The sequence below is a fragment of the Eurypyga helias genome, unplaced genomic scaffold, assembly GCF_000690775.1.
Source record: "Eurypyga helias isolate BGI_N326 unplaced genomic scaffold, ASM69077v1 scaffold4993, whole genome shotgun sequence".
In the NCBI taxonomy this organism is placed as follows: Eukaryota; Metazoa; Chordata; class Aves; order Eurypygiformes; family Eurypygidae; genus Eurypyga; species Eurypyga helias.
Window position 1 is genome coordinate 4,881 of NW_010240427.1, and position 15,306 is coordinate 20,186.

General features: G+C 37.8%; 1 protein-coding gene across 1 annotated transcript in view; it reads left to right on the top strand.

Annotated features, from left to right (window-relative positions):
• Positions 1 to 370: 370 nt before the first annotated feature.
• The window catches only part of UPF2 (UPF2 regulator of nonsense transcripts homolog (yeast)), a gene marked incomplete at its 3' end in the record, with an annotated part of 33,038 nt that continues 18,102 nt past the window's right edge, over positions 371 to 15,306 (top strand). Inside the window, exons 1-6 of the mRNA XM_010148431.1 lie at positions 371 to 732; positions 1,773 to 2,552; positions 6,914 to 7,074; positions 8,095 to 8,292; positions 10,078 to 10,227; positions 14,121 to 14,183. Of these exons, the coding sequence (XP_010146733.1) occupies positions 371 to 732; positions 1,773 to 2,552; positions 6,914 to 7,074; positions 8,095 to 8,292; positions 10,078 to 10,227; positions 14,121 to 14,183 (1,714 nt within the window). The remainder of the gene's footprint in view (positions 733 to 1,772; positions 2,553 to 6,913; positions 7,075 to 8,094; positions 8,293 to 10,077; positions 10,228 to 14,120; positions 14,184 to 15,306) is intronic.

The window sequence follows — 15,306 nt, forward strand, 5'->3', positions numbered from 1 at the left end:
GGGGTTCTTTGTGTTCATCAGCCTTGGATTTTTTTTTTTTTGATGGTCTTCTATTAATGTTCCAAGATCTTCTATTTCTCAAGTTGCAGGAACTTTAAATGCTTTTATCTCACAAGTCATGCTGAAGACAACTTCGCAGAATAACACTATAACAAAATGATTCAGTTTTACCTGTTAGGTCTGTTACTTAGTTCAGGAAAACTTACCTTAAAGCTGGATTTTATTGTGATGAGTCAGGCATTTTTGAGTTATCTTACTTGGTTAAGATCTGAGTGAGTACAGGTGGGGTATGAAAGTGACTTCAGTGTATCAACCGCAAGTTAAATGTACATTTCTTCTTGTGATTCTGCAGACTTGCCTGGGTCACACAATGCCAGCTGAGCGCAAAAAGCCAGCAAATATGGAAGAAAAAGAATCTACGTTAAATAATAAAGAAAAAGACTTTAGTGAAAGGCGGCCAGTGAGCTCGAGGGAGAAGCCAAAAGAAGATGTCAAGGTTGGCATGAAGAGAGAGACTTTAAAGGTTCCTGAAGATAAAAAGAAAAAACTGGAAGATGATAAAAGAAAAAAAGATGACAAGGAGAGGAAGAAAAAAGAGGAGGATAAAGTAAAGGCAGAAGAAGAGCAAAAGAAGAAAGAAGAGGAAGAGAAAAAGAAACTAGAAGAAGAGGAGAAAAAGAAACAAGAGGAGGAAGAGAAAAAGAAACAAGAAGAAGCAGCTGCTCAACTGAAGTAAGTTGTCTTTTAATTGCGCTAAATCCCTGTAGTCCTGCTCTCGGGGTTGTGAGCAGAATTGTAAGAGATGAACTGTTTGAATTACACTACATACAACTTATAATAAGATATAAATTTTACATGGCTGGCTGAGAATGCTTTGACTTCTATATAGGTTTGAGCTTTCTCCTCTAAGCTCAATTACTTTTGTCTCTAATATGGGGGTTTGATAGTGTTCTCAATGTGGTGTCCATGTAATGCACCATTATGCTTGAGCAAAGAAACACAGCTTCTCTTAAGATGAAGAAATGTCAGTGTCATAAAATTGGGAATACAGGCTCTAACAGGTCACAGGAGCAAATCTACTGTGAGGAAGGGCTGTAACTTTTGATCAGTCATGGACAGCTGATACCTGGATGGCAAACACAGAATGTAACCTGGCAGTATAATATGTGATACTAACAAGACAGTGTTTCTTAATATGTTATCTAAAGGTACTACAGTGTTGAAGATGGCTTTCTTGGTCTAAAGATACTAAGATTCCAGACATTCTTGTGTTTGAAATATGTCACTTTCTATGACTGAGGCAATGTCATAGCTGAATTCTAGCTGGGACAGATCTATTTCACCTATTTAAAATTTTCTGTGTGATTTCAGTGGTCTGGGGATAAAAGATTTCCCTTAGTGCGTAATACAGTAAGCTGCTGAGAGATTGTTTTCTGTAAGATCTCTGTCTGCAGTAAATGGAGTTTTATGTTTATATTTTCCAAGTCTGTTGGGATTAGTATGTTCTGCAGAAAAATGTTTGAGAAATTCAGTTTTGCAACAAGTAGTACTTGCCTTTTGCAGAAAAGAAAAAAATTAAACAGTAGTTCATGAAGCAGATGCGATAGCTTTCTAGGATTAACTTGTTAATGATTTTAAAATAGAGTGTTGAGGGGAAATTTGTGTTTAGAACTGCTGGAGAGTTTCCAGCTATGACTTTTTTTTTTTTGACTTTGACCTTAACCTCAAACTAAGGTTCTGTAATGAAAATTACTAATTTTTATTTCTCTTAGAGAAAAAGAGGAAGCGCACCAGCTCCATCAGGAGGCTTGGGAACGCCATCAGGCAAGAAAAGAGCTTCGCAGCAAAAACCAGAATGCACCAGACAATCGCCCTGAGGAAAACTTCTTCAGCAGACTAGATTCCAGTTTGAAGAAGAACACGGCTTTTGTTAAGAAGCTCAAAACCATTACAGAGCAACAAAGGGACTCCTTGTCCCATGACTTTAATAGCCTGAATTTAAGCAAATACATTGCAGAAGCAGTAGCTTCTATTGTGGAAGCCAAACTGAAAATATCGGATGTGAACTGCGCTGTGCACTTGTGTTCCCTGTTTCACCAGCGCTACGCTGATTTTGCTCCTTCACTACTTCAGGCTTGGAAAAAACACTTTGAAGCAAGGAAAGAAGAGAAGACTCCCAACATTACCAAGTTAAGAACTGATTTGCGTTTCATTGCAGAACTGACAATAGTTGGGATTTTCACTGACAAAGAAGGTCTGTCTTTAATCTATGAGCAGCTTAAAAATATTATTAACGCTGATCGAGAATCCCACACTCATGTTTCTGTGGTTATCAGCTTTTGTCGGCACTGTGGAGATGACATTGCTGGTTTGGTACCAAGGAAAGTAAAAACTGTTGCAGAGAAGTTTAACTTGAGCTTTCCTCCCAGTGAGATAATTAGCCCAGAGAAACAACAGCCCTTCCAGAATTTGTTGAAGGAATACTTTACGTCTTTGACCAAACACTTGAAAAGGGACCACAGGGAGCTACAAAACATTGAAAGACAAAACAGGTGACATTTGAATATTGCTTTTTATGTACGGAGGAAAAAATAGTTTATGAAATGCCTAGCTTTGTTGCAGTATTTCTAAACAAAGTCTGTTAGCCGTGCCTAGAAGATCGCTGTATTCTACAGTATATCTAAAGTATTCTGAGCAAATTTAGAATTTTTTTAAAAAGCAAAACCAAAACAGGTTCTTTGAATGTCTTTAAAGAAAATGCAGGTTGACCTTTAATTCTCTATAACTCTCTAAGTTTGGTGATGCTGCCGTAGCAGCTTGAGACTAATGCTTCTTTCCCAGCTGGTACTGTCCTTTTCCAGTTGGCACGATGTAATTTCTCCCTTGCCACCCACATGTATCTAACAAAGCGTATGCTGCAGTGGCTTTGGCTTGTTTACTTTCAGTCTACCGGTATGGAGGAAAAATTAGGTTGGACTAAAAAGGTATCCCTTACACCTTAACGTGGGCAACTTGATACAGAAAAAAGTGTCGGAGGCTACAGACAACTTGCACCAAATCCTCTTTGATGTCCATATGAAATATTAATATTGAAGGGTATGAATATACACACCTTTAAGGTCTGAACAATTTAATTCCTACCATGATCACGTTCTTTGCTTTTCTTTAAATCATCCTGAATTGTCATTACTGGACCCAGCCTAAACCCAACTGCTGGTCTTAAAACATGGTCATTCTTCAAATCCTTTTGGAAACATTCCAGGCAGATAGAAAGGAATGTGTTGCTGTGTGTAGGCACAGGTTTCAGTTAAAAGCCTGAACATCAGTCCAGACTCAAAAGTATGTTTGGAATACATTAAAATTTGATGTTCCCAAAGCAAGGCTTTAAACTTGGGTCTGTTGTGCTGCAGTCCTATCAGGTCTCGGTCAGCTAAGTGGTGTGTTTCAGAAGGCCGTAAATTGACTTTTGAGCTACCATTATTTCCGCAAGTACCTTGTTACTTTAAAGTGTGTTATTGACTTAGTTTTTTAAAGTTAATGAATATAAACTTTTATACTTTTGTAATTATAATTGGTTCTGCGCACATTGGTTCTGGCTGGGATTTTGATGAGTGTTACGAAGTCTGTATGATAGGAAATAAAGTGGAAAAAAAGAATTCCAAGAGATGAAGAATGGTGAGAAATCATGAAGAAGAAAAAATGTTAAGTGATCCCAAAGAGGGAAATACACTTCAGTATTTACTTGCACAGCTGAATGAAAAGAACTGGCTAGTGCGATGAGCAACCTCATCCAATCTCACTGAGCCTGCTTTGAGTAGATCAGACCAGAGACCCTTTGTGCACCTTATCTGAGTTACCCTATGAACTTGGGGGCAAACCTTTATTTTGGGGAAGGAATGTGAAATATAGGTTATGGAATTATTTTCATCCAATGATTATTTATCTCTATCTGAACTTTTAGATGTTTATTTTAGCTGCTTACTCAAAGTTGGGGATTAAGTTTCCTTAAAAGATACAAGATATCAAAAAATCTTTCCTGCCTAATTTTATTTGCTTACAATGTGTCTGTAACGAGAGATGCTTGGCATTTGCATGCTATGGAGGTGCAAGGCATGAGGTCAAAGACAGAAAGTTACCTGGTAAGAAATCTGCAAATACTATAGAAATCTTCCTAAACTGTGGATTTCTGAAAAGTGATTGTGGTGACGTGGTGTTGGTGTTTTGTTGTGTGGTGGTTTCTTCCAATAGGATTATTCTTTCCTTAAAAAAAAAAAAAAACAACACAGTCCTCTGTGTATCTGAAACGTGATCCACTTTGCTGATACCAACAGCTTTTATTCCTACTGTTCTTCTAGAACTGATGAAGCGAACAGGTAGTGAACGTTCCCTCTGCTGTATCAACAGTGTCATATATTTGTTACGATGTTTTGTCAGGTAAATACCTCTTGAATTTACCTGTGTCAACAGAGTGACTGTGAAATAACTCAAGCTGTACAGATTAGTTGAGTGAATTGAAAATTAATACGCTGTCCTTAACATTGCTTTAATATTGTGTTACCTGCTGAATCATTTGGGTTAAAATTAAAGCGTTATTAGACACAGGGGTTTCTGCAAGTGAATAATTAGGAGAATTACCTTGAGTTACGCTTTGATAGCAGAACCTGGGATAGTTTGTTTACGCAGCCAAGGGCATAGCAAAATCTGTGCAGGCTGTGTCACTGGAAGAAAGTAACTGGATTCCCAAATCCTAGTGTGAGTTTCTTCAAAAATAAGTGTTAGAGGTGGAAGAAACCTGTTGAAATTAAGTATGTTTTTAAGATCTTTTAAACTTCCATTGGGGCACTTTGTGAAATTCTGAAAAGACGTGAAGTAAGATAAGTACTACATGCTGCACTTCTAATTGTTTTCAAAAATGAATTGTACTTTTTAAAGTTTGCCTAGGTGCTTTGCCTTGCTCGAATTTGTTAACACATGTCTTTGGGAACTGAAACTGAGAACTGACTCTTGTACTTTTGTTACAGCGCTTTGCTTTTTTGTTATTTTTTCTTTTAGTAATAGCAAAGACCTTCAGTGCTCATGTTTGGAACTGCTGGTTTAATTTAAATTTAAAATATGTACGTAATTGGTAGCTGTCTCCACGTAAAGGCTGTGAATTGGCACTGGATGTTTCCTGAATTCAAACTGAACTACTGCACTTCAGGAACTGTCAGTAGTTATTTAGTTGGTTAATTTTACTTGCTCTTCTTTATAGGAGCAGGTAATACATGCTACAGGTGTGTTTTTGTAAGAGGGACAAAACTTTTGCTAGTGTTACTGCTGCTTGCCCTCTAGCAAGACATCTACCTGAAGTTTTGGTTCTGAGCAGACAGGGATTTGCTGCTTGTGCTGTGAATGTGTTGTGTACAAAGATTACTCTTGTCTTACAATTAACCTGCAAATGAAAAAAGCCAAGATTGTTACCCTTCAACTTACATTGCTTAAACTGGTTGAGAATTTTTTATGCCATAAAATGTTTGGGTCTTTTGGCAAGAATGTGATTATATACTTAGTGGTTGATAAAAGCCTTATGATAAGGTAATGGTGCAACCTGCTTCAGGAATTATGGTATTCACACCTTATTTCAACCTTTGTCTTCTGATGCTTTTATCTCAGTGCCGGGTGCATTGTCTGTGGTTACAGCTAGTTAGCCCAGTGATACTAGCATTATTCCAGCTACTGTAAACCAAATTGGAATCTTGGTCATTCTGTCAGCTTCCTTTTGAAAGTACATGTTTGATGTGAGCCCGTTTGTACTTTTGCAGTAGAGGGTCCCCAGAGAGCTCAGCTGACACCATGTGTCCCTTGCCAGTAAATGACTGGTTGTGCCTCATCCATGTAAGAGCTGTTTGTGCAGAGTGGATCATGCCGTGGATGAGAAAATGCCCTTCTTGAGCCCCAGTTGAGGGCAAACTAGAACATTGCTAATGAGCAACCAGCGTATTCTTAGTTAACCCAAAATCAAGGATGACAGGCTTTCTTCAGTCTTCTGTGGCAAGCTTGTACTAGCAGAGATTACATTGTTCTGTACATTTAGTTCAAACTACTGAAAGTTCTTGATATTTTTTTTGTGTCTAAAAATCCAAGATGGACTTAACTGTAGTTTGGTAAGAAAATTGAGTTGTACTGTTCTGCATGTAATCCTGAAAACCCTACTGTGCACTTGTAAACATGTTCCTTCAAATGCAAGTCAATTTAGTAATCCTGAAAACCCTACTGTGCGCTTGTAAACAGTGATTATGTTCCTTCAAATGCAAGTCAATTTTTACAACAGATTTCAGTTTAGTAATGAGAATTTAAAAGAACAATGGATAGTTTTGTAGAAGAAAACAAAGAGTAAGTGAAAAGAACAAATGTAACTGCTCTTAATTTGGGCTGATAGTGTTAAAAATAACTTAGTTTGTTGGAAAATTAATGGACTGGTCTTCATATGCAGCGTTTTTGAGCCTCCTGGTGGTGATTGCCTGTTTAATCATTTGAACAACGTGAAAATGTAATGTTACAGATGCAAAGCAACTTTTTGCAGCTTTTGTGCAAGTTGAATGTTTTGATTTACTACAGAAGTCTTTTCATAGCTCAAGGCTTTTACAGGATAATCATGGCAAAGAAGTAAGTTAGCTGTTCTCTTTGGGCATTGAATTTAGAGCTTCTGGGACTGTACTACCCTCAGTGATACTGAAGTCAGTAATTCAGTATGGTTGTTTGGAAAATACCTGTAGCATTGCTCGTATTTTTCCTATTTCAGTCTAAACTAGATTTCTCTCAGTCCCCTTGAAGAGGGAAGGTTAGCTTTGCTCAGAGAGAATGGTAGTGGTTCAGCATAACTCCATGTATTTCATAAAAAAAGGTCGTCTTACTGTAACTTTGACTTTTGTAGGCGCATTCTTCACTCCAAAGGAGAGCTCAGTGAAGATCGACACAAGCAATATGAGGAATTTGCCATGTCCTATCAGAAGCTGTTAGCAAATTCTCAGTCTTTAGCTGATCTTTTGGATGAAAATATGCCTGACCTTCCTCAAGAGAAACCAACACCTGAGGGTAGGCCATCTTCTAAAGCACATAAACAGGATCATAGAATGGTTTGGGTTGGAAGGACTTGGCTTGGCTGTGGTGGGAGGGCTAACCAAACCCTCTCACTGATGTGTTTTCCCATAGATTTATTTTTATTTACGTTTTCTCCCTTAGGGATATCAGAGAATGAATAATATGTAGTTTTTTATTGAAGCAATTAATCCTAAGAGGTAACCATAACTATGCTGTGTAGCTGTGGTAGCTTAAGTAATACCTACTTAGATTTGTTTCAGGTAATACAGGAATAAATGGAAAATTAAAAATGTTTGTAATCTAATCCTTTCAATTTAATGTAATGCACTTTTTTGATATTTAAACTGTTTACATTAGAGTTTTAAAATCTGATATTAAAAATGAATTCCAAGTGTATTTTGGGTCACGATGCCATGAGCAGGAACATGTTGTTAAGCCAGGTAAGTGACTAGGTGGCTCTGACCTCCTGAGAAGTACAGCATTTACCTGGCAGAGCTATTCAGTGCCTTAATGAGTCTCAAATTTTAGATGTAGAGATGATGTTGAAATCATGAGTGTAGCTTTTGTCTGAAGTGATCCTGAGCTTAAAAAAGATGTATTTCTTGAATACCTATGAACTTTAAATTTTTCTTTTTTTCAGTGTCTGCTCTTAAAATACAGTGAGGTTCATCATGCTCAAAGCAATTAGTTTTTATGCTAATATGTGCAGTCTGTTACTGCTTTCCTTTCCAAATACCACCTAATGTGCTGCTTGATTTTTACTTGATTGGACTTTCACGCTGATACTGTCTGTGTTTTCTGTCAATGCCAAATTTACAATTTTAGATATAGCTTATTGATATATCTAATATTAAGACTGTTTAAAGTGTATGTTGCAATATTTAAGTGAAATCAGTGGTAGTAGTAAATTTAACATGTTCTAAAAAATATTTCTTTAATCTTTAAAGGTGCCTCCCTTCAGAAGGTAAAAAAATGTGTGTGAATAACTGTCTTATTGTTTCACTGTTTTTGCAGAACATGGGCCTGGTATTGATATTTTCACGCCAGGAAAGCCTGGAGAGTATGACCTGGAGGGGGGTATCTGGGAAGATGAAGATGCTAGAAACTTTTATGAGAATCTCATCGACTTAAAGGCTTTTGTGCCAGCAATTTTGTTTAAAGATAATGAAAAATGTTCCCAGAGCAAGGATTCCAGTAAAGATGAATCAAGAGGTAGAATGCTTACATGAGTATTTTTAACATATCTTGTCCAGCAAATACGCATATTTGATGAAATTAATGGGTTTCTAATGAAATAATTTGTGGTAATGAGGACAGTACACCAGTTGGAATGAATTTTTAGGGAAGATAGTATGTGGGAAAGGGATTATTTGTGGGTATGGTATTTAAGGAAGAAAAAAAGTAAATGCATTTTAATATTGATAGAATTTTAAATTTAAAATAATTGGAGATTGACCAGTGTAAGCAACTCTTAGCTTTTCTATGAGAAACCTAAAAGCTTACCTTCTTTGAAAGATGTTAATGTTCATTCTGTTTTTTCCTACTAAATTGTCAATGGTAGCCAACTGTCTCAGTATATAATTCCAGTAGTAAAAGGCCTGGATGGTTCCTCACTCCTGTTGCAGCCCTAGGTTCACAACCAGGCGTTGATACACTTGAGTTACAGTGAGATAAAAATGACATTCACCATCGCTGTCTGAGTGTAACAGAAGGTGCCTGTTTGGATAGAAGCAGTGTTTTGGCACTGAGGGATTGCCCACGAAGACACAGGCTACATGGCTTTCTAATACGCATGCAGTAGGTCAGTGTTGAGTATTAATGGAATTTCAGCTTTGTAGATAATGGCCTTATTTCTGACTTCTAAATTCTGAAATTTCCCTGTGAGGATAATTAGATTTCGGAGCAGCTGGCCCAGGGAGACTGGAATTTCTGCCTCAAGAGATTTTTCAAGAAAAAGGGAAAAAAGTCCCTGAGAAATTTGGCCTGAATACAGTGCTCACCCACTTTGAGCAGAAGGTTGAATTAGAGACATCACCAAATTCTGTTCCACACTAAATTAGTGTGGTTCTGAACAGGTCACTTCCTTTGAGAGTCTACTCTAGTTTCCATATGATGTGTACACTGTTTAGTTGTCATCTTTCTGTTGACAGAATTTAAGAACTTTATTCAAGTTTTTTGCCTTGAAATTTTTTTTTCCTGAAGCGTAGCCTGCAAATGAGGCTTTAAGGAGGCCTAGAAGAACAGTGAAATGTTGTAGATAGTAATCTCTTGGAAAAATGCTCTATGCTGGACCAGTGTTGTCCAAGAAGAATATTAACTATTCCTTTCTGAATCTTCATCTAGAGTTTCATAGATTGTGTTTGAGGAAAACAAGATTTCTATCTGATCTCCACATAACACATTTCTTCAGTATCTTCCTCCTGTTCTGCTCGTTGCTTTTTTTCCTTGGTCTGTATAAAATACTTTGCTTTGTCAATTTGATCAGTTTAGCTGTCTCTAAATAATGTTTGTCATATTCATTTACTGATGTTTTGGAGGATACTGTTTTTCTATCTGACCTTCCCAGTATGCAAATTTTTTTTGCTTGCACTTCCATTTGATGGCCTTCCAATCCATGTTAAGCACTTTTGGACTTGGATTGCTACATTTCTGAATATCTTGTTCCATTTGAAGGTATGCATGTCACCCAATGAAGACGTACCAGCTATATAGTTTGGAATGAACCAAACCACTAAACACTATTGGCAATCCTCGAGACCCCAATGTAGGTAGATGTCTGCAGTTTTCAGGCATATGGGTGAAGCTGTATGAAGGATATCAAACCAGAGACCTGACAGATGAGACAGCGTAGTCTCAAGGCGTAGATATTCTTTCCCCCGTCCTTTTAACGAAACTAAGACGCTAACTAAAGAGATGTAGGTTTAGCAACTTGTATTCCTGTATTGTGATCATGACTGTGTGTATTTAATAGTTTAATATTTCTACTTAACTTAATAGATTCAAAAGATGCCAAAGATAATAAGGAAGCACCTGGCAGTGAGGATTTGGAGTTGGAGCTGGAGAACCTGGATATTAATGACGATCCTCTGGAATTAGACTGTGGAGATGAGGCAGAAGATCTTACAAAAAAGCTTCTGGATGAGCAAGGTAAAAAGAATTGGATTTAGGAGTTCTTTGTTTTCTGATTTGTGTTTTTTGAGTTTGATGGGTTTTAGTAGGTAGAGTGAATTCTGGGAGAAATATTTATGAAACTTTAGCAGCTAGAATTTGTTGGGTTGTGGTCAAAAACACATCCATAACACATTCGGATACTACTGAAAAGTGTATGGAGGTTTATGTAGTGGAAGTTACTGGTTCCTTCATATAGCTTTCAAAAATAATCAGATGTGAAGGCAGTTGTCTGAAAAGTGACTAGAAAGAAGTTTGTAGACTTCAGTGCAAAATGACTTTTTTATCAAATGTGCTTAGGCTGCTAATATTTTCTGGTTCTAACTTGTACTGAGATCTAAGATTCAGCTCTGCCTTTCTGTCTTGTTAATCGTTAAAAGCTTCCTTTGATGTTACAGCTTTACATAGCAGGATTTAAGAATTTTAACCTCTCTGTGTAAAGGGCTGCAAATGGCACGTGTGAAAATGTAGCTGTTACTTTTACTAGAGAAAACAGTGGCAAAATGTTTCCTAAGAATTTTTCTTAGGAGCTACAAGTTTTTGTTTCAGTGGCACTGAATAGTGGGAAAAGCAACTACAGGTGCAAAGAGCCAAATTTGTAGAGGAGCAACTGAGGTGTTTTCTTTGAGCCCGGCTTGTAAGACACATGGGTTTTGTTGCTTTGGATTTCCAAGGACCAAACCAGATTCTTTTTCATTTCTGAAGCAGGAAATTTGTTCTGTGTCTAGAATGTGGGTAAAAATAGTCACATCTAGAGTCCACTGGCTGGAGATTGTGCCTTAAAAGTGAAAATCATACCTGATCTAATCATCATGTTTGAAACTGCATTGGGCTTTAAAACCTAAGGAGTTCATAGTTAAAGCCAAAACTTCACGCTGTGGAGTTTACATCAAAGCAGAACCATTCAGGCCCTTGCAGGCTGTGTATTGGCGTTGGAAGCACAGGTTCATCTAAACAAGCTGATGCTTGGATCTGTGCGTTTGGGCATTGAGTAGCTTGAGCAGCTCCTCAAAGTGTCATTCTCTCAGCTGACAACAGGGATGGGTCAGGGTATAGGGATCCTGAAATGGGGTGACTCTTGTGTACCTGAAGTTAGTTGAGCTGAAATTAATCTTGGGACTGTGCTGGTCTGTGACATCTCACAAATTCAAAGAAATTGGATGGCTCCAGAATCAGTGTGTTCCAAACTCTTCCTGAAAGGAGAACTGTCCAGATAATTCTGTGCAATATTTCTTTAGGTTTTTCCTTTCTTTACCCAGACAGGTTGGAAGAAGCCATACCCTCTTTGCAATAAATTTCCCCTTCAATTTATATTCTCTCTGTAGTTATCAGCTCATTAAGATGTTAAGTTTTAATTGCAGGATATTCAGCTTTAGTGAGTTGTTATCCTCCCAGTCAGAGATCTCAAACAAAACAGTGAACAGCTTTGTTCCAGCTACCTATGAGGGCAGTACACATAGACGTTCCCTTGGAATCCAAAGAAAAAAAGAGCAGTTCATTCTGGATTGGTCATAGCCAAAACAAACCACTTTGTCAAGAGACGTCTAAAGGAATGTGGATGTTTCCTTCTTGCCTTTTTAAGGGATTCTTGACTTGATGGGAGGATGAAGATTATTGCACATAAAAAGACAAAGCCAAATAACATGAGTGAGAACCTGTAGAAGTGAGGAAGGCGTAACAGGGGATATCAGAAGTAGAAGATACAGTCTGTGTGTAGTTCTAGCTCACTGGGAGGCGAAGCCAGTTTGAGTATGTACAGTAGCACAGAAGGATTGATGCATCACCTTCCTTTTACAGTCAAAAGGATGATCATGTTTTGTCGTAATATGAAATATTAACAATCAGCACTAGTTTCTGCTTTTAAACTAGCTGTTGACTGACCATTAAGCATAGTCTTATCTGAAGGGTTAATCTAAAATGTGTCAATGGGGTTTATTTCTATCATTAAACAGCCAGCCCCCAAAGAAAGCCTTTTACTATCTACCTTGTGAAGGTAATGTCATTTGGCTCAGTGTAGGCTTTTTCTTAGTTGCTATTGCTTCATGCGTGTGTTTGCTCATTAGTTTATTTTTTGTGAAACATGTAGAAACCTGGTGTCTTTGAATTCTATACCTTTGTCAAATTTCTTTGATACTGGCAAGTAGCTTCATAAATTCATGATGGAAATTAAACTAGATATGTTTGCCAAATCCTTGTTTTGCTAGAAAACTAGGCTATAAATTAGCAGCATGTGAGGGTTACTTTACTTGAAACATTAAACTCTGTGATTGTGGGTTTTGAGTGTGTGTGTGTATATAATTCTGAACACCGCTGGTTGGTAGCACCAGATATATAGCATTAACAAAAATTTGAATTTGGATGTTGTTGTTTCAAGTTCTGTCATATATTCCCTCTAGTGAATTGAATTTTTTTTTTTTTGGTCAGCCTTTCTCTTAAGTAAAATTCAGTCTGGTTTGAAATTAGGCAAATTAGGTGTCCTTCAGCTGCAAAATACAGCTGTAACTTTTCCTACGTACTGAATCCTTGTGCATCTGTACTTAAGGTAAGTTAGTAGTAATGTTTTGTGCAAAGCCAGCAAAGAATGAAACCATTGTATTATGACACTTCTGCAAACATAAACCAGTGTGTTCCCAGGTTGAGATGGGCCTTTAGTATAAAAAGGGAGGATGCATGAGGTGTAGCAGGGCCTTAGGTGTGAGGTCCAAGATAAAGAAAAAAAAGTAACTTTAGTTATTGTGATAATCTGGGGCACGGATTTCATTGGCAGAGTGGGTAAGTGAATTACAGAAGGGAAAATAGGATAAATAGGGTAGACAGTGCAGTCAGACAGCAGGTACTGTGTGTCTTGTTACTTCTTGTGGTTTAGTCCCAGTCAGCACCACACAGCTGCTTGATCACCTGCCTCTCCCCCAGTGGGTTGGGGGAGAGAATCGGAGGAAAAGATAAGAGAACTCTTGGGCTGTGATAAGAACAGTTTAATAATGAAACTAAGTGAAATAAAATGAAGTAAAATAATGATGCTAAAAATACTAATACTATTATCATGTAATTAAAATAATAAAAATACTACTACTAATAATGATAACAATATGTAATGAAAAGGAAAACAGCAACGGGGGTAAAAAGACCCCAAATGTTACAATTGCTTAGCGCCCACTGACTGATGCTGAGCCAGAGAGAGAGCCTGAAAACACACTGAGAGAGCTCCCTGGCCAACTTCCTCACAACTTATATACTGAGCATGACTTTTTAAGGCATGAAATATCCCTCTGGTCAGTTTGGGTGAGCTGTCCTGGCTGTGTCTCCTCCCAGGTCCTTGTAGAGAAAAGCTGGGAACACAGGTCCAGTATGAGAAACTGGTAACTTTTTCACTTAACATAAACATTGCTTGGCAACAACTAAAACCATTAGTGTATTGTCAGTATTCTTCTCTGCACAAATCCAAGACATAGTCTGATACTAAAAACATCAGTGTTATCAAGATTCTTCTCAATACAAATCCATCATACTGTGAGGAGAATTAACTATCCCAATCCAACCCAGCACACGTCTGCATCCCCTTCTGTCACTTCTCTTCAATCTTTTTCTGCCCTGTCCACATGTGAGGAAGACAAGGCAGTTTTCTGAAGTGTGTGTTTTTAAAGCAGGTGTGCCCTGGTGTAGCATCCTTCACAGCATTGCACTACCTGTTTCTGCACTTATATTAACGGTTGCAGTCTATAGTCAGCTAAGTTTAAGGTATGACATACAAAAAGAAAGTTGGTGCATTTAGTTGAAGAGGTTTGTTTACCAGGAATTCAGCTAATTTATTGTATTTCACTGTTGTGTTAACTTTGAGTGAATCTTAATTTTCTTATTTTCAATATGCTCAGGGAAGAGAGAGAGAGCAAATAGCACCGGAGCTGAAACTAGTGACTGCAAACGTGCTGCAAGAAGTGAGTTTTGAGGTTGTTTTTAAAAGAGAAGATAAAGTGTTAAAAATGAAGCTGTGTGAATGGAGACAAAGATGTTAAGTAAGGAGTGGCCAGGGTGCAAGCCATCAAGGGTCCTGGGAGCAGGTGGAGCCTGATGTTAATACATATCTAGCACCAGTTTCTGTAAGGTTGGTCGGCAGTAGAGGTGATGTGTAGAAGTGAGTATTAAGTCAACGCTGTTAATTTTGCTACACTGTTAAGAGAGCTAGCAGAGTTCCTATCAGAAGAGCAACAATTTAAAGACGACCTAAAAATATTCATTAAAAACTTGTTTTGGACTTGGATGACTCGTGAGACTAGATTCTGAACACATTCATCAGCAAGGCTTTGATTCAACAAGGTGTTTAACACTCTGCTTATGCCGAAGTGCCATGCAGAGAGGGGAATCCAGCCAACAGGTTGCTCATGATACTGGTTTGTACCATCTGAATGTGAGGGCTCCTGCACGGTCAAATTCAAAACTCACCTCAGAGGAATAGCTACTGGCATTACAACAGCACATCTGTAATTTCCATCGTCTGGGTGATACTGTACAAAGCAGTCTAAAGCTTTCAGGCAGTTTCTAGGAGAGAACCCTCTGTAAGGTTATGGTTTTGTAAATATTAAAAAAATGTGTTCACAGTAAGGGGGCCAGAGCTTTCTCAGAAAGTAAGTGTGTAGGGAGAGGGAAGGGAAATGACTACTCTTGCTGAAGTAGAAGACTATTTGGCACCAGTTGTTGCAGGAGAAAGACTTCAGTAAGTCCTTAGCATCATCCTATCTCAGTTCTGTTCCCTGAAAATTGCAGGATTGCATGCATATTTCTGGTTAAATATAAAGGTGTTTAAAAAGAAAAAAGCATTTTTCTTTCAGTCTCCACAGCGATCATACTGTGTGATTTCATCTGCACCCAGCTAGACTATTACAAGTAGTGTAATTGGAATGGTTATACATTACTCTTTGTAGTAAGTTTTTTAAAAAGAGGTAATGCATTTTAAAATGTGGTGATGATAAAAGATGGGAACTCGAGTGGATCAAAGTGAAAAGCAAGAAATAAATTCTTTTTTTTGTGGGAATTACGTACTTAAAATCTTTGTTTGCCTTG